The sequence below is a fragment of the Artemia franciscana genome, unplaced genomic scaffold (genome assembly GCF_032884065.1).
Source record: "Artemia franciscana unplaced genomic scaffold, ASM3288406v1 Scaffold_757, whole genome shotgun sequence".
NCBI classification, from domain to species: domain Eukaryota; kingdom Metazoa; phylum Arthropoda; class Branchiopoda; order Anostraca; family Artemiidae; genus Artemia; species Artemia franciscana.
The window spans coordinates 89,151-108,976 of record NW_027067641.1 but is presented as its reverse complement, the minus strand read 5'-3'; the positions used below and the strand labels follow the sequence as shown (position 1 = coordinate 108,976).

Here is a 19,826-nt window from a genome sequence, read left to right as displayed (position 1 = left end):
GTTTATCTAACTATGTGTTTTATGTGTCTGAATTGTGCTTTGGTGTGGTTTTTTCTCTTCTATCATGCCTGTGTGACTAAGCGTCAGTTATCTTGTGTATGTGTCTGTTTTTGTTTATTTTATGTGTCTATCTCTGTGTTTGTGTGTATGATGTAGCATTTTAGTGTGTGTTAGCATGTATTTTTGTCTTTTTGTCACCAGGTTTGAGTGTTTGTCTGCTTGTTTGTCTGACTGTGTGTTTGTGTGTGCTTTTATCTCTCTCTCAGCATGCCAGTGCTACTGAGCTTCTGACAGTATGTCGCTGTGTCTGTCTTTGGGATTTTTGTGTGTCTAGCTTTTTTTTATCTCTGAAATTGTGTTATTTTTCACTCTCCAATCATGGTTTTGTGAATGAGTATCTGTTTGTGCGTTTCAGTGTCTGTCTTTGTGTTTTCGTGTGTCTGAATTTGCTCTATATCTCTGTGGTTTTCCGATTGAGGATTTGTTTGCATGTCCCTTTGTCTGTGTTTGTTTTTTTGTGTGTCTGACTAAGTGATTTTATGTAGAACTGTTTGTTTTTGTGTATGTCTTCGTCTCCTTTTTAGCGTGCCTGTGTGACTGAGTGTCTGTTTCATGTTTCTTTGTCTGTCTCTTGTTTTCCGTGACTGTTTCAGTGATTTATGGTATTTGACCTTGTACTTTTGAGTGTAGTTGAGAGTCTGTTTGTGTGTTTTTATATATTATTTTGTATTTTTGTGTGTTTGACTCTTTGTATTTGTGTGTTTGTATGTTTGTATGTCTGACTCATATATTTTTGTGTTTTTGTCTCTCTATCAACGTGCCTGCGTGACTGAGCATCTGTTTGCATGTCTCTGCGTCGGTCTTTGTGTTTTTGCTTCCCTTTCAACGTGTTTGTCATGATCATCTGTTTTCATTTCACTTTTTCTTTCGTTTTTTTGTGCGTCTGACTTATTTGACTGAAAGTCTGGAGAGCATGTTTTTGTGTCTGTCTTTGTGTTTTTTATGTCTGGCTCTGTGAGTTTTTGCGTTTGACTTATCTCTCTCCCACCATGCTTGTGTGACTGAACACCTGTTAGCAAGTCTCTGTGTCTGTTCTTTTGTTTCTGACTCAATGTGTTTTGTTGTATGGATTTGTGTTTTTGTTTATGTTTTCATCTCACTACCAGCTTGCCTGGGTGACAGAGCGTCTTTTTGCATGTCTCTTTGTCTGTTTTTGTTATTTTGCGTATGTCTGACTCTGTGTGTATGTGTGTCTGATCTAGTGTTTTGTTGTTTTTTCTCTCTCTCCTAACCTTACCTTTGTGAGTGATTATCTGATTGCATGTCTCTGTGTCTATCTTTGAGGTTTTTTTGTATCTAACCCTTTGCGTAAGTTTGTCTGACTTTGTGTTTTTGCTTATATTTTTGTTTCTCTTCCACCTTGCCTGTATAACTGAATGGCTTTTTGCGTATTTGTTTGTCCTTCTTTGATTTTTTGTGTCTTACTGTGTGTGCTTATATGTTTGTAAGTCTTCCTGTGTTCTTGTATGCGTTTCTTGTCTTTGTCTCACCTTGCTCGTGTGACTGAGCCTCTTTTTGCATGTCCTTGTGTCTATTTTATCATTTTATTTGTCTTACTCTATGTGTCCATGTCTCTGAATTAATTTTTTTCTCCCTCTATCCCATCGTGCTTGTTTGACAGAGATTCTGTTTGCATGCCTTTGTATAGGTTATTGTGTTTTCTGACTCTGTGTTTTGTGTGTCTGACTTTGTGTTTTCTTGTGTGTTTTTTGTCTTTCTTCCTCCGTGCTTGTGTGATTAAGTGTCTGATTGCATGTCTCTCTTTCGGTATTTGGGTTTTTGTCTCAATTCTACCATGGCTTTGTGACTAAGCGTATTTTTGCATGTCTCGTGTCTGTCTTTGTATTTTTGTTTGCCTGACTCCGTGTGCTTGTGCAACTGAGCTTGTGTGTTTGCGTTTGCGTTTTTTGTCTCTCTCTCTCTCTAATACCATGCATGTTGGACTGGGCGTCTATTTGCATGTCGTCGTGTCTGTCTTTGTGTTTTCATGTGTCTGTTTCAGTTTGTTTGTGTGTCCAACTGAGCTTTTGTGTGAGTTTTTTTGTCTCTCTCCTAGCTTGGATGTGTGACTGAGCGTCTGTTTATCTGTGTATTGCTTTGTGTGTTTTTGCGTCTGACTCTGTGTTTCCGACTTTGTGTTTTTTAATGTTTTTTGTTTGTGCCTTTCCCACCGTGTTTCAATGACTTGGCATATCTTTGCATTTCTCTGTGTCTGTCCTTGTATTTTTGCGTGTTTGACTCTGGATTTTGTGTCTATAGCTGTGTTATTGAGTGTGTTATTTGTCTCTTTCTCACAATGCCTGTTTAACCGATTATCTACTTACATGTCTTTGTGTCTGTCCTTTTGTTTTTGTATGTCAGATTCTCTGTGTCTGTGTGTATGACTTTTTATGTATATATGTTTCTTTTTGTCCCTCTCTCGCAGTGTCTATCTGACTGAGTGTCTTTTTGCATTTATTCGTGTATGTCTTTGTGGTTTTCTGCAAGGCTGACTGTTTTGGCTTGTGTTGTTGACTTTGTGTATGTTTTTACTCTTTTCTAGCGTACTTCTGTGACTGAATGTGTGTTTACATGTCCCCGTGTCTTTCTTTGTGCTTATTGTGTGTCTGACATTGTGTGTTTTTGGTTTTAATTTGTATTTTTGTGTATTTTTTTTGTATGTCTCGGACCGAGCTTGTGTGACTGAGAATCTGTTTTCATGCCTCTGGGTATGTCTTTGTTTTTTTTTGTGTGTATGTGTTTGAGTCGGCTCGGTCTTGATTTTTATGCATTGATCTGGATTTCTAGGGTTTGGTTACGGTTTATACTCAAAGGTCCTCATTCTAGAGGTTCCTCAAGACTTCTACAGTTTGATAATAATTTCCATGAGTTTGCTTGTATTTCTGCATTTTGGTATTTGTGTCTATTTTTTGGTCTGGGTTACAACGTGTTGTGGAAATGAAGAAAAGGCTTATACAAGAAAAAATTTAGATTCTGTAGTCCTGTTAAACAATAAATAGGAATATCTTTGGAAAATATTTAAAAAATAAGAAGATGAAGGGGGGCTGGGAAATATTTAAAAAATCAGAATTTTACAATGAAATGACAAACTTTGGCTGTTCAAATGTATACAATGGTAATGTTTAGTTTATAAAGCAATTTTTTTGCAGAAAAATTAGTTTAAAAACCCTTAGGCATGATAAAGTCTATCATAGAGATGCCACATGTCAGTCATATATTACTATAGTAGCGTGAATAAGGAGTCAATAAAAAAATAACCCCTTTTAGGGATTATTTATTGAGTATGGAAGATCAATTTTAGTGTAAACAGGTATGTTTATAGTAAAATCTATTAAATACCCTGCGGTGAGATATTATACTCCAGATTATGTCGTTTTCCATTTGTAGTTTGCCACAATGGCGTGAAAAATCACCGGGGCATCTTGTTTCGGGATGGACTACTAGAACCTGAGCTATCCGATTTAATATGTGATCATTAAAAAAAAATTGGAAAATGTCTCAGAAATCATGAATGGTGCTAGAGGGTGCCAGGAAGCTGGCCATAGTGTGGCACAGTGGCAGGAATTGCGACTGGCATATGGTGTTGAGGGTGGCTAGCTAAAACATGGACCATTAGTTTTAATGTATGATTCTTAACAGGAAAAATACTTGGAAAATGTCTTATATATGGTGAGTGGGGGGGTTCCCAAAGGTGTCAGATGGTCAATCATAGGCTATCAAATTGAGATGGTATATGAAAGAGGGTGTGCTGGTGAAAACATGAACCCTTGAATTTAAATCATATTTTTAACGAAAATATGACCTCAAAATATCGAGATCAGTCAGCGAGAGATTCTGTCCAACCTGCGCTCCTGGATAAGACGATAGAGCATTTTCAAGCAGCCAATCGATGCAATAATTGAACAGAGTCGGAGAGAGGACACATCCTTGTTTTACTCCGAACCCAACCAGAAATTCTTCAGTTTCTTCGCCATAGATTCTAACTCGGCTCACTGAAGCGTCATAGTATGCCTTCATCAGTTCAACAAACTTCAGCGGCATTCCGTCATTCTCCAGGATCTTCCAAGGTTTCTGGCGAGTGACAGAGTCGAAGGCAGCAATGAAGTCCAGGAACATCAAGATCAGGGGTAGTTTGTATCTTTCAAACTGCTGGATAATGAGAAAGGCGAAAGGCGAAGATATTATCAGTATACCCTCTACCTGGTCCAAAGCCGGCTTGATTTCCTCGAGTTCTTTCCTCCCTTGCCCCTTTAAAGCGGTTCAAGAGTATGATTTCGAATATTTTGACAGCAATGTCTATGAGACTTATTCCGCGGTAATTTTTGCATTCGGTTTTGTCTCCTTTCTTATAGAAAGGGAGGATGACTGATGTCTTCTAGTCTTTTGGAAAAGTGTTGGTCCTCCACACTTCGTCGAGAATGCCATGAAGCTGTTCAGCAGTGACCTCAGGGCATTGTTTGTATAGTTCCGGGGGGAGGCCGTCTTCACCTGGGGCTTTGTGGTTTTTTAGGGTTTTGATCGCTTTTAGTATTTCGGCTCTGGTCGGTGTATCCAGCTCGATATAATAAGGCTCTTTAGAGACGGAAGGTGGGAAGGCATCATGAGTAGATGAAGGGGATGGGTTCAGGAGGAGCTGACAGTGATCCTTCCATCTTGCTGAACGTTCCTTCTGACAACTAATGATTTTTCCTGATCTGTTTTTGATTATTTCTGAGACAGCACCTTTCTTACCAACGGATTCCTTCAGGATCTGGTAAAGCATGCGGGTGTCATGTAAGCGTGCTGCTTTCTCTAATGACTCGGCAGCATCTTCCCACATTTGGCGGCGGTCCAGCCGAACAGAGCGTTTTACCTGTCTGCGTAACTCCTTTGTTTCTTCTTTAAGGCCTCCCATCTTTTGTCTTCGTTCATCGACTATTGAGAGGGTTCTAGCGGTTATCCAGTGTTGTAGTTTGATTTTTGCTCGGCCTAGGATCTCATCGGCAGTCTCTATCATCACGGTTTTAAAGGTCTCCCATCTCTTATCGGGAGTTAGGTTTTCATCAGAGCTGAGGGCGTCAAACCGGTTAGTTAGTTCCAAATTGAGGGCCTGCCGCACTTCTTTGTCTTGAAGTTTACCGATATCGAAGCCGACCTTTGACTTGTTTTTTCTTCGAATTGCAAGACGTAGCAAAATTTTTGCTGCGACGAGCCTGTGGTCAGATCCAGACTGTGAGCCTGTGTCCGCGCCATTGTAAGAGCGAGAGTCCTGCACGGAGCTTCTCCAGCGCTGGCGTTCGAGAATGAAGTCAATTTGGGCCTTAGTGACACCGTCATTTGAATGCCGAGTTAAGAGGTGGCTAGGTTTGTGTTGAAATATGATATTGGTGATAACAAGGTGGTTCATCAAGGCATAGTTTACCAACCTCTGCCCATTCTCGCACCTGTGACCCTGTCCAAATTTTCCCAGGATTTTTCTTATGGTCTGGTCAGATGGACCAACTCTTGCGATGAAGTCTCCAGCAACAATCAAGTAATCACGTGCGGCTATAGAAGAAGACAACTGCTGCAGTTCACCATGCCATGAGTACTAATGCCATGAGTATGCATAGCCTTGGCTCAATGGGACGCAGCAATTTTATTAAAAACTCTAAGAAATAGTGCTTAGTAGGGCTTAAATTTACCTCTAATATAAACCTCCATCCCTTATATTGGCTTCTAGGGCTCCCATCTTTATTTAACTCATGGTTCTTGTTTTTAAACAAAAAGCGTTTTTTTTTCTTAATAATGCTTTGTAGAATTGTTTTTATTAGTAATATTTGTCGGCAAAACAGTGTGCGTCCATTAAATTTATTTTTTCTGGATAAAACTGTGATACTTAATCATTTACGTAGTGAAATATCTAAATTAAGTGTTATGTACATTCAGCTATGTAACTTTACCTGTCTAGGTCATGTTAGAGCACTAATGTAATGTAATTTGCGTATGTGTTCAATAGACCAAAAATCAATAGCTTTGCTGGGTAGTTACGCTGGTCGGGGATGATGGTTTGGAAACATGTGAGCAATTTAGTCGTTCTAGTGTGCGTGAACAGGGAGTTCTCCTTTAGTTCAATAGTTTTCATTTATAATATATTAGCCGAAGTAAAATGTTAGAAAGACATTCATAGTCCAAATGTCCAAAGCACATAACCATTGAGTGGGAATCCGGTTGAAAACGTAATGTGGACAAAAATATTTAGTTAATAAATGTTTCCTGAAAAAACGTCATAGAAGTAAGTGATGTTTTAAAGTATTATATACCAACCACGTGCTCACGTGTGTGTCCTCCTAACTTACAAGCTTAGATTCTGAACGGTCCCCTTGAAGCTTAGTGTGTCAAGCGAGATCGCATCATCCTTAACATAAGTAAACATTACACTATTACTTAACAACAAAAGAAATTGTGAAAAATCTAGATTTAAAATGTCTTAAAAACCTCTTGAAACGTCATGAAAACGTCTTGAAGAAAAATTATCTTAAGAAATGTCTTGGAATTCTTTAAGACGTCTTGAAAAACATCTTGAAAAAAAAATGTTTTAAAAAACATCTCGGAATGTCTTGAAACATCCTGAAAAACATCTTGAAAAAAATGCCTAAAATTTCTTGGAATGCCTTGAAATTTCTTAAAATATATATTGAAGAATAATGCCTTTAAAAACTTCCCCGCTTGCATATTGGCCTCTAATACGTCCTATTACGTATTAACTAAGAGTAAACAACCCCTATTATGTAACCATCAAAAGAAAGCAATTTTTATTACGTAACAACCAAAAGTAAACATTTCGTATAACAAAACAAGCAACAGTAAACATTACCTAGTATGTAACAAAAACCTGCATCTTGAAGGTCCTAAAAAGTTTCCAGATTGGAATTCGAAGGGAGTGGGCCCTTTTTGGAGTAATTATGTTGTCATAACTTCTCTCTTGGTTGTACCCATGAAAAAAATTTAATTCGATAAGACAGGTCAAAACAGAAAGATGACTACAAGGGTATGGTTGAATACAAGGGTTTGCTTCCTATCACCCTTAGGGGTGAATTATCTATGTATAAAATTTGAGTTGTTTGAGAGAGAAAAAGTACCCTGCATATCAATCCTGAGTGGGGCAGAGTTGTTAAAGTGATAAAAAAATATTTAAAAAAATGAGATATGAGGAAGTCCGCTTAATGTGGGGTGTACTGTAATAAATAGGATAAACTGTATTTGAAAGGTTAATAAAATATAATCTAAAAAAATTGAACATTTACATTAGATATAAATAATATGGGAAGCCCTTTTGTAAGAATACTAGAAACATAATTTTTATCTATATGTTCAGAAAAAAATAGGTAAACTTTTGAGATGTGATATTGTCATAAAAGTTTTGAATTATGGTAGGAAAAGGCTAAAAGGTGATCTTGACCATTTATCCATTTAATTTTTCTTTTTACTGGAACTTTAGGACAGAAGAGAATGTTTCAATTGTGATCGTTTGTTATTGATGTTTGGTTGTCAATATATTATTAGCAGGGCTTATTTCTTATTTTATTCCTTAAGCTAATAAAATTACTCGTAATTAAAAAATAGTCCTGGTTTCAGTCGCTCTAGACAAAGCAGAATCATCGCTTGCTTGACAAGAAATTTACGATTAACTTGGAGTTTGATACCTATACCCAGGTTTAAAACATAAGAAAGTTTCTATGGACTTTTTTCTTGAAAGGGAGGGAGGATCTAAAAAGAAAATTGCAAATATATAATCTGAGCCAGGCAATATAGAAAAGTTTGTATATTTTCATGAAACTCGTTTTACTTGACAAATTATTTTAATATCTTTGAAGGTCGTTAGGGGGTCCTAGGAGTGACGTTAATTTGTGGAAATCCAGAATTGGATAGTTGATATCTATGATTTGGTTTCCCATTTAATGTTTTTTTTCTCCGAATGAGTCATACACTACTACTGCGATTGCCTCAAAGCTCCTCTTCCTAATGAAGAATTATAGCTTCAGAATTGAATTATTTTTTTATGACCAAGCCCTTTGTATACAAGGAGTTATCGTAGAAACTTCGCGAGGAGCTCATTAGATTGAAAAGTCAATATTTCGATGCCTTATTTAAGAATTAAAATTTATTGGAGAGAAACTGCCCCTCCAACGGCCTTCATTTTCCCAAAAATATTTAATCCATATTTATAATAGCCATTCTGTCCAAGAAGTTGGCCTTAAATACAAGACCAATATTACAAGGGCTATAGGTTATGATAGTTGACCATTATTAATATTTCGGGTTTCATGTGGGAGGGTGGTCTGATAATCTATGGAAGGACTAATCAAAATGACAAACCCTTATTGAAATAAAAAATTGGTCAATGGGCAGCTATACCCCCCCCTCCCAATAACACAGCCTCTTTTCTAAAATGCATCCAGTGAAAATTTTGAGATATTTATTTTGTTGAAAATAATCCATAGATCATATAACATGAACTCCATACTACCCACAATAGTGCCCATATTAGTCTATCTGATAAATCTATCTTTTAAAGAAGGACAATTTCCAGATCCTTTGAAGCTAGCAAAAGTGGTTCGGCCACCAAAAGTGAGATCGCTTACTGACATCTCAAACTGGAGACCTATATCGATTTTGCCACTTTTGTCAAAAATTTATGAAAAAGAAAAGCAATGGCATGTTGATTATTACCAGAGACACCATTTGGCATCAGGACAGCTAATTCAAGTGTGCAATCACTGGAGGACCTGATGAATACTGTAAATAGTGAACTAGACAAAAAAAAATTGTATGTCAAATTTTATAGATTTAAGAAATCTTTTGATACAGTAAATTTGAGCATTTTATTGAAAAGATTACGTTGCCTAGGAATAAAAATGATTATTTTAAATGGCTTGAATCTTATTTTAGTAGATTATTCTTAAGAGTGATATTAGATTCTTCGGTTTCTAGATTTTATCCGATTACTAGTGGAGCTCCGCAGGGTTCAGTCCTAGGTGATAGTATACGATATAGTAGATATTAGTGATAGTATGCAATTTTACATACTACAGAGCAAAATCACTTCATTTGCAGATGATACTGCACTTTAAAGTTACAAGAAAAACTCTCAATGAACCTACTGATAATGCTAATGAAGAATTTAAAGGATTGAACACATTCGTCTATTTTAGTTGGCTTGCAATAAATAGAAACAAAACATTTTTTATGACATTCACTAGAATAGAACGGTGCCTACCATTTCTCCATGAGCTATTACATATAATGGAACTACTCTAGCGGAAGTTCAAGAAACTCGATATCTGGGATTTATAGTGGACAATAAACTCAGCTGGATAAAAAATATTGGTGTGATTTCCTGTAAAGTGTCAGAGGTGTTGGGATGTTGTGTAAGCTTAAATATTATTTTTGAACTAAAGTACTGCTGTCATAGTACCATTCGTTGGTATCGTCTTATATTAATTATGGATGTATGATATGGGCGATTAAATTTTACACAAATTATGAGAGAGCACAGGTACAGCAAAATAAAGCTGTTCGGACTATTGGAAATTATGACCGAGGAACTGATAGTAAGTTAAGTATATTTAAAAATTTGAATCCATTAAATGTAAGTCCAATTAGAGATACAAATATAGGCATTTTTTGTTTTTCAGTGCTTGAATAACTTAGGACCTGAAGTTTTTAGAAGTTATTTTGAACATAGTTCATTTTACTATCAGTATTTTACCATAGATGAAACTGATCTGAATAATATGGTGAGGAATACAGCGTGATCAGGACATGTGACAACACATAGACCCGACAATTTGGAATGCATTCTCATAGTATAGGAGGGAATCTGAGAGTCTCCCAGAGCTTAAGCGCAGGTTAAAAATGAATTTTTGAATGATGAATGATCAAGATAATGCAAAGAAGCATATTGAATGAGAGTGTCCTATCCAGAATTTTTCAGGCCTGAGTAATTGTTTGAAATATTATATTTTTTTGTGTATTTAATGGGTTAGTATTATTGATGATTAAAGTAACATGAATGTAGTCACTACTAAAGGCTCAAAACGGCCTTTTTGTGACTAACTGATATGTATGTGATATAAAGGTCGTAAATAAAAATCTATCTACCTACTTACCTACCTAAAACCTACCTATCTAAAATCAGACTAGCCTTCATTAATATTGCCTAAGTAAAAATTTAAACGGGTAAAAGGTATTTTCTGACCCAGGCATATTATATTGAAGGAGTTGTCTTAAGAACTTTTTAAGGAGCCCATTTGGTTAGAAATTGAAACTTCTTTTATTGCTTTCTGCGAGTCAAAAGTAATTAAAAGGAAGCCAGCCCCTCACACCCCTCATTTATCTAACACATGAAATCAAAATTTTCGGTCAGGTGCTTTGTTCAGCAAGATGAAAGGTCCAGTAACAAAGTCCTTGGGATTTCTACACTTAGCAGAACTCGATTAAGGTTTAAGTTATGAATTTCAAACATTGTTTATATACAGCATTTATTATCGAGAAGTGGGCATGTTTGACATTTATTCCTTAGCAGTGCAATATTGCTTTGAAAGTAGCTAATTTAAGAGAAAATTGGAAGATTGTATGCCTTTTTTAAGTTTCAGAAGTGATTGAAGAGCAGTCAGAACCTTCCCCTCTCGTCATTCCTAAAAAATGATCAATAAAAATAATGAGATTTCTCTTTCGTTCAAGAAATTTGAAAGGTCGAATAATTATGTCTTTTGGGATGTAAACATTCCATTGCCCCTGGGGTAAGGACTATAAGTTATGCTAGCTGTATATTTTTCGTAAATTATTTAAGGGATGGTCACATACACCTCAAAAGGGTATCATTCCATTAGAAATTAAAAGTTGTATTGTCCTTTTCCAATTAAATGTGAGCGAACGGCAAAAACAAAACCATACGCCCTTTTTTTTAACAAATGTACCCGGTCAAAATTTGGAGAAAGATCTATTTGTCCCCCAGAAACAAAAATCCTACAGAAATGAGGGGAAGGGTCTTAAGCTTTGGCCCTGATGTTTGTAAAAATTTTTTTTAAAAAGGTGGTATTGAACTCTAGAGAAGGAGGTTCCCTTTAGTTCACTTTTAAGGGCCAAAAGTGATGGGAAGATAACTACTCCCCCTCTCTTCTGCTCTTTTCCAAATACATCTGACATAAATCTCTGAGATTAAAGGTCTAAAAAGAATTTTTTATTTGGGCCTGAAAACCCTATAAAACAATGAAAAGCCCACTGTGCAGAATTGACCAATTTGTTCACATAACTAAATTATCTTCCAAGACACATAAAAATGTCTTTAGGGTTAAACAAACCTCAGTAGCTACGGAAAAAGAGATATAAAAAATTGACAGATGCGTGTAAGCTTTTTATGGAAGGGATGGCCGTATAAATTTTGGAGGGGGCTTTTTTGATTTTAATTTGGAAGTTATTGTGCAAATTTAAGAGTTTAAGGATTCAGAAAGAAACTAGCCCCTGGTTGTCTTCAAGAGCATACAGAACTGCTACTATCTCTAACCTTACAATTATGATACTACTAATAAGAATACTAAGGCCATTAAATGAAAAATTTGAGAGAATACAGAGTGGAAATTGTCAATAAATCCAAGCACACCATGTGCATGCAGATTTATATAACAACTTATAGGCTACCAGGCATTTCTTAGGTAACTATGTTGAAACTATCAAGGAATGTTTAATAAGGAAGATAAATTGATTAAATGGTAATAAGTGCAGGCAAATCTAAGTAGTACAACCATTGTTTCTGCTATTGCAGCTACTCCAATTACTACTTTAATGAGGCTCTTTCTAACGCTAAAAACACTAATTTGAAAATATAAGGAAGTTTTGAGGGGGATGTTCAACTAAAATAGACAAACTATGGATATAGAGCTTATCAAAGGGTATATTTTAATAATTTTACTAGATATATTACATCAGATCTCGCCCCCCTTGTACCTTAATATTAGCACAAGTGTCATTTAGACTTTACTGACAGCAAAAGATATTTTAAGTGATTTCTCTTACATCATTATAACAATGAGAAAAATTTAATTATCGAAATATCATGAAAATACTGTTATTATATTATATGAATAATGTGAAATATTTTGAATACCAATTTAGTTTTCTAAGTCTGATATACGCAAAAGTTTATTTTATACTACTACAAAAACTACTATCAGCACTAATTCTAGTAGCTAGACTACATCTACTGCCTCTTTAACAAACACTAAAAGAGTTTAGGATATTGAAATAAAATAAATTAAAAAATGTTGAAGGAAAAGTTGAAAAAAATTATAAACTGAATCTTACATTAATCTTTCAAAATGTTTATTTTAATAGTGCTTTTCAAAAGTTATGCTTCAGCTCAATCCATGGTGTTTTGATTTCCTACGATAGAATTATCTCGCAAAACAAAATAGGGTTTGATCTAGATGGCAATTTTAAAAGCCTAGTGGCACAAGTTCTCATTTATTGATCTTGTCACCCTGCAATGCAAGAATTACATGCAAATATTCTACACGGCAGCACTGTTCAGTTTGTTCCTTGAAATTGATACAATGCAAAACATCTAAAATTATTACATACAAGATATACAAAAATCTAAAAATATTTACTTTTTTAATTCTGAATTTATTTTGTACAAAAAATTGCGTCAAAATCGTGGATTGTAATCATAGGGGTCTTAGAGACAGGTCTTCAACCATAATCCCCCTCCTACCTCATCCTACCATCTAATTTAATCCGTTTTAGTTAGTCTAACAACAAAAAATGACAATGAGCAGTGTTTAAATTTTCATGGATATTTTAAGTCGAAGATCTATGAAATAGAAACAAAATTTTTGAGTTTCATTACATCCATATGTATGGTGTTTCTTGTAATTTTGTGAATAATTGTTTTTTGACCCAAATTAACTGCAAGACACTTGCTTGTGTAGTAGAGTGCTGTTTCAAGGGTAAGAATTTGTTAATACGAAAATTGTTTACACAGTTGGTGAGGGTTTAACATTCTATAGACCTGAATATCAGTGCTGTCAATTTCTTTTCTCCTTGCAGGCACGTCTGGGGTAATAAATCTTGCAATTGAAAAATAGAAAATTGGAAAACTTGAATACTGCTAATTCTGCTCATAAGAGAAAATTGACTTGGAAGTAAACTTCTAACCATCTTTCTTGACTTCATAGTGCGAAGAGATGACAATAAAGACCATCCATTTTCTTTTTAAATGGGATTTTTTAAACTGGTAACCATTTCAAAGAGTACTTTGTACATACACTGGGGTAGCCATAGCTCAGTATACACTGAAAAGACACTGAATAGCCGAAAAAGTATAGCACGAAACGTTGTTTAGATTATCAAGTCATGTGGCATATTTAATTTATTTTCTTGTTTTGGTGTCCCCTTGATTTCAGTTTGAAGCCTTTTCTTAATTTTTTTATTTATTTAAGATTTTCAACAATAGGGTGTTTTTTTCAAAATGTTTTACAGTCATATCTTATGTATTTCTTTCCTGCAAACATTTCATCCTTTTTCTATTCGTTTTTCTTGCTAAACTGTGTCAAAAAATGTGAATTCTACTAGGAAAAAGTAGACGTTTTTCCTGAACGAAATACACTTTATAAGTCTCGCATGAAAACAAAAATAACAATTTCATAAAAGAAGAAAAATTACAATTTCGTATAGGAAAGGTAAGTACTATTTTAGGTTGAAATAGAAAAATTACAATTCTGAATTAGAAAGCAATTATAATTTTGTAGAGGGAAGAATTGTACAATTTTTGGTTGATATTACTATTCTTAATAGAAATGGAAAAACTACAGTTCTGTATAAGAAAGAAATTGCAATTTCTGGTTGAGGAAGGAGAACTGCGGTTCTGTTTATACAGGGTATGTAAAGTATCGGACGAGAAAAGGTAGTTACGGTTTCTTGAAAAAATTATCACTCAACAAAAGCTTGGGAACTGTGAAAAATTTCTAAGGCTTATGAAATGTGAAACTTTTTAAAAGACAGGAAAACAAAATGTTGATAGAAATCACAACGAGTCAGCCAGTTCCCACCTTAAGATTCAACATAAAAATTAAAACAATGGAACAGTAACTTTGATGTTGAGCGAATGGCCTTCTTAGGTAAATTGTTTTAAGGCAAAATTAGTCACAAGAGGAAGTGAACTGGAGGAATGTTCGGCAAGAAAATTTACCGTGGGGAATTCTTTATCACGGTTAAGATTTTTAGGCACACTGGTCCCACGCGACTAAGCCAATCAAGAAAAAGCCTTGTTCTTCCAAACAAAAGAATTTTTCATTTTCTAGATAGAAGCCAAAAACCTCATCACTTACCCTTTTGTAGGAATTTCTCAATATTTCGGTTTGTAGAGTTTGATATGTCATGTTAAGCTTATAAAATTTTATAAAATTGTACCGGCATAACCATTTATTTCACTTGATGTATGAATTCAGGTGGCTATTGGATTTCTGACTTTAGTGCGCACCATCAACCTTTGGGTAATCAGAAGGTAAGCAGTGTGTTGCATTGTGTTTGGATTTCTTTTCTGACAACTGTGCAGAGGGAGTATCTTATAACCGTCTACATTTTTAACTGAGCTTTTGAGTATTCTAAACAAAATTTTGGTTTCAAAATTTTTATAAAAAATTTTCAGAGAAAGGTCAACTAAAAGGGACACGGAGAGGATAGCGGACCCTCCAAAGAATTTTGCACAGATCTCCCAGCATGTCCTTAAATTTTCAGCTGAACAACCTAATCCGTTCCTGTGATATAACAGATCCTTATTGTCAATAAGCTGGATATAAACAGGGCTTTTTGATTTAACATAAGATGCCCCACAATATTTTCCAATCTTACTCCTTAATGCCCTAATTATTTTGTAAGTTGTTTTTAACTTTACTTTAAACTTTTGTTCTTAACTTTAAAAGCGAGGTATAGTGGAGGGGACGAACCTCCTAATATACATAATAACTTCTGTTCGTTTTAAGGTTTAATGTTGCTCCTTGCTTTCAGCTGAAATAACTTGCTTTTTCTTTTTTAATTTGTCACTGATTTTTTAATTAAGGATGGAAAATCCAGCAACCTTCTTGATGGAAATTCTCTTCCCCCACGATCCATTTCTAACTATTGAATTACTACTCTGCTTACTTACAGAAAGTTAGCACGAACTGTTTGACTAAATAAAAAAACAAGTTTTTTAACAACCGGTAAGGAGTGACATTAAAACTAAAAACGAACCGAATTTTTGTGTATATGAAAGGGATTTTCCCTCCTCAACCCTCCTTTTTTACGCTAAAGTTTTTTATCATTTTTAAAAGTTCAAATGTGAGAAGAGGTCACATTTTAGCGTAAAAAGTGGGGTTTTGATGAGAGAGGGTCCCTTTCATATACGGAATAATTTCTGTTCGGTTTTAGTTTTAATAGTCCCTACTTTCGGTTAAAAAACTTGTTTTTTTAAAATTAATTTCTGATCCTTTTTGAATCAATTCAGGTTTTGATTTTGGGTCACCGTAGATGAAAGATTAAAGCAAAATTTTTATATTAATTTAATTTTTTTGGCTAAATGGCTTTCTCAAAGTTTTGATTGGACAATTTTGAGAAAAAAGGGGCGGGAAGGAGTCCTAGTGGCCATCCAATTTGTTGATACTTAAAAAGACCCCCAGAACTTTAAATTTTATTTCTGAATCTTTTTGTCAATAATAAATATACATAACTCATGAATTAATTTACGTAAAGAACTTCTAAATTCGTATATTTTTGTTTTGTAAAGCTCGAATTTGGTTCTAATTATTTAAGAATCGCTTCTGAATCACAAAGGTTGATTTATTAGAATAAATAGCTCTTTTTAAATTACTAGAAATACTCAGCTAAAGATCGAGGTATGGAGGAGGAGACAAAAACCCTAACATACGTTGAAATGTCTATTCGTTTTAAGTTTTAACGTTGCTCCTTACTCTCAGTTCAAAATCCCCCAAAATATACTTATTTGACCACTGAGCTTATTTGAACAAAATTATTACCTAAAAATTATAGAGGGAGTATAAAATTTTATAATAATAAAAAATTTTATAAAATTTTATAAGAAATTATAAAAATTAGTTATTTATTTTCTTATCATTATACAAATATAGAGGGGGTAAGGCTGCCCTTTGATTACTCTTGACTTTCAGAAGTGGAACTAGAACTTCCAGTTTCAAACTGACTGAGCCTCATCTGGAATTTACATGACCACCCGTTCATTATTAAGCTCAACTGGAAATAAAATATAACTAATACACACTAATCTTATATTATGACAATAAACAACTTTCAGAACTTACATGCCCTGCCCTAGAGATTCTGGAGGGTCTTGTCAATCCTGGAGGCATGTTTCTTTACCTTTAGATTATCTCTATATAAAAAAAAATAAGTTGTAAGTTTATGCGTTTGTCCATGTTTGTGTTTGTCCGCATATATGTGTTTTTTGTCCACATCTGACGTCATTATAAGTATATAAGGCTTTGCATATGACGTCAAAGGCTTTGTATATGACATCAAAGGCTTTGTATATGACGTCATTATAAGTACTTAAGGGGGTGATTCAAAGAGAAAGTTTAGGATAAATCTTACAATGACAGAAGAAAAAGCCGAGGAAGCTGCTCAAAGAGTTAATTCAAAGAGAAATGTTAGTATAAATCCTACAATGGCAGAAGAAACTGCCAAGGAAGCTGCTCAAAGAGTTAATGCCTAAAGGCTTGCGGCTAATAGAGAAAGTAAGAAAAGAAAGCGTGTCGAGGAATCACAAGAACAGCGTGAAAACAGATTTGCGTCTCAAACAGAAATTACCAAAGAAAGCTTGCCGAGGAAGCTGCTCAAAGAGTTATAACAGAGAGAAATTTTAGTATATATCCTGCAATGGCAGAAGAAACAGCCGAGTCAGCTGCTCAAAGAGTTAATGCCAAAAGGCTTGCGGCAAATAGAGAAAGTAAGAAAAGAAAGCTTGCCGAGGAATCACAAGAGCAGCGTGAAAACAGGCTTGCGTCTCAAAGAAAAATTATCAAAAGAAAGCGTGCCGAGGAAGCTGCTCAAGGAGTTAATTAAAAGAGAAATTTTAGTATAAATCCTACAATGGCAGAAGAAATATCCGAGGCAGCTGCTCAAAGAGTTAATGCCAAAAGGCTTGCGGCAAATAGAGAAAGTAAGAAAATAAAGCGTGCCGAGGAATCACAAGAACAGCGTGAAAACAGGCTTGCGTCTCAAAGCGATATAACCAAAAAAAAACCAGTTAATTCAAAGAGAAATTTTAGTATAAATCCTACAATGGCAGAAGAAACAGCCAAGGAAGCTGCTCAAAGATTTAATGCCAAAAGCTTGCGGCTAATAGAAAAAATAAGAAAAAAAGCGTGCCGAGGAATCACGAGAACAGCGTGAAAACAGGCTTGCGTCTCAGAGAGAAATTACCAAAAAAAATCGTGCCAAGGAATCAAAAGGACAACGTAAAAACAGGTTAGGGGCTAAAAGAGAAATTATCAAAAAAATCATATCGAGGAATCACAAGAACAACGTGAAAACAGGCTTGCGGCTCAAAGAGAAATTACCAAAAGAAAGCTTGCCGAGGAATCACAAAAACAACGTGAAAACAGGCTTGAGGCTCAAAAAGATAATGCCGAAAGAAAGCGTGCCGAGGAGTCACAATAGTAACCTGACAATTATCACCTGGCATTCAGGTACAGCCCAGCCGATGACTATAGCTTGAGTGGATGTGTTCAAATCGGGACTATGTCTAAAATTTGTCCCTATTGCAAGGCCTTTAAATTTAATGGTGAAACAGTGGGAATGTGTTGCGCCTCAGGAAAGTTAAACTTCCTCAACTGGCTGCACCACCAGAGCCCTTGAAAACTTTGCTTACAGGAACTAATTCAGAATCTAAGCGTTTCTTATTAAACATCAGAAAATATATTTTATGTTTCCAAATGACGTCGCTTGGTGCACAAATCGAAAATCAAGATTAATTTATGCCTACTTTCTAAGTAAAAGGGCAAATTTATCATAGAGCAGGGTCCTTTCTACCATTCTCAGGTGAAAGTCATAAATTTTTACAACTGTACTTCATCAGTGATAGCGATTCTGAATTGAAAGCACGTTGCGAAAATTCTTCCGACGTTGAAAGAACTATTATTTCCTAATTGCAACATCTTTTCCAGAAAAATAATGATTTAGTGCATTTTTTTCAAAACAGCAATCGATTTGATGCCTACTGATACGCATAAAATTTGTATTTCCTCTGACAAAACGCCTACTGGGCAACATGTGCGTAGATACAATGCTCCAACTATCGACGAAGTGGCAATCGTTATGGTCGGTGATCAGTTTTTACCTCGAGATATTATTCTTCATAAGCGAAACGCTCAGTTGGTAAGAATTGCTTAAACTCATCGATGCTACGATGCCCTACAACATGCTAATATTGTTTGGGATGGAACGAAGGCTTTCACTTTAATGATAAACTGATAGATCCATCCACTAACAAGCAAAGGGACAAGAAATGCAGCGCAATGAATTATTACTCCTATAGACTAGTCATTCGTCAGGATGAAGACAATTATATTTTAAAATCCTGTCAATTGTTTCACCAATACATCGTTGTTATGTATGCAAAAATTGAATCAGAACGTTTGCTAATTATCCGTCTGAATCAGACCAAGCCCCACTCTGAACAATACAGTCATTTGCGAGATGCATTCGTAAGTGACGGTAATACCACCAACGTTGGAAGATTAACGATTTTACCTTCGTCATATGCTGGCAGTCCCCGTCATATGCATGAATATGCTCAATATGCTATTGCGTATGTCCGTATCTATGATCGTCCAGATTTATTTATTACATTTACATGTAATCAATCTTGGGATGAGATACAGCAGCTTTTACTTCAAGGATATTCGGCGGTTCATAGACAAGATATTACGGCCCGTTTCTTCCGGCAAAAGTTGAAATCACTGATAAACTACATAGTAAAACTTAAAGTGTTTGGGTCAGTGCGATGCTGGATGCACTCAGTGGACTGGCAAAAACGATGATTGCCACACGCACATATACTAATCTGGCTACATGATAAAATTACTTGTTATAAAATTGATGATGTGATTTCCACTGAAATTTCTGATGAAAATGTCAATAAGAGCTTATATGATATTGTGGTAAAAAATATGATACATGGACCTTGCCATGCACTGAGTGAAAAATCACCATGCATGGCCAAAGGAATGTGCACAGAGCAATACCCTCGACTTTTAGTACCCAACACAATTACTGGCAATGATGGTTACCCACAATATAGAGGAAGATCTACTGAATATGGCGGTAAAAAAGCAATAATAAAGAAGCATAACGGTATCACCATCAAAGTAGATAGTCAGTGGGTTGTTCCATATTCACCTTTATTGTCAAAAATATTTAATGCACACATTAACGGTGAATACTGTAACTCTGTAAAGGCAATCAAATTCATATGTAAATATGTCACCAAAGGCAGTGAAATGGCAGTTTTTGGCATACAGTCCGAAATTAGTGATATCGATTAAATCGTACAATATCAGGCTGGAAGATGCATACATGGGAAAATTCTTTCATTTCCGATACATGAACGAAGTCCAGCTGTTGTTCACTTATCAGTACATTTACAGAATGGTCAACATGTTTATTTTTCGGAATCCAACGTTTAACAAACAGCCTTGAATCCACCGGATACACCGCTAACTTCTTTCTTTTCG

General features: G+C 35.4%; 1 protein-coding gene across 1 annotated transcript; it reads right to left on the bottom strand.

Moving 5' to 3' along the window:
* Positions 1 to 4,435: 4,435 nt before the first annotated feature.
* LOC136043608 (uncharacterized) lies at positions 4,436 to 5,446 on the bottom strand. Its single transcript, XM_065728514.1, has one exon. The coding sequence runs from the start codon at positions 5,444 to 5,446 to the stop codon at positions 4,436 to 4,438; it is 1,011 nt and encodes a 336-aa protein (XP_065584586.1).
* Between the last annotated feature and the right edge of the window lie 14,380 nt (positions 5,447 to 19,826).

Coding starts and splice junctions, on each gene's coding strand:
- LOC136043608 (XM_065728514.1), bottom strand. CDS start 5,446: ATGAACCACCTTGTTATCACCAATATCATATTTCAACACAAACCTAGC.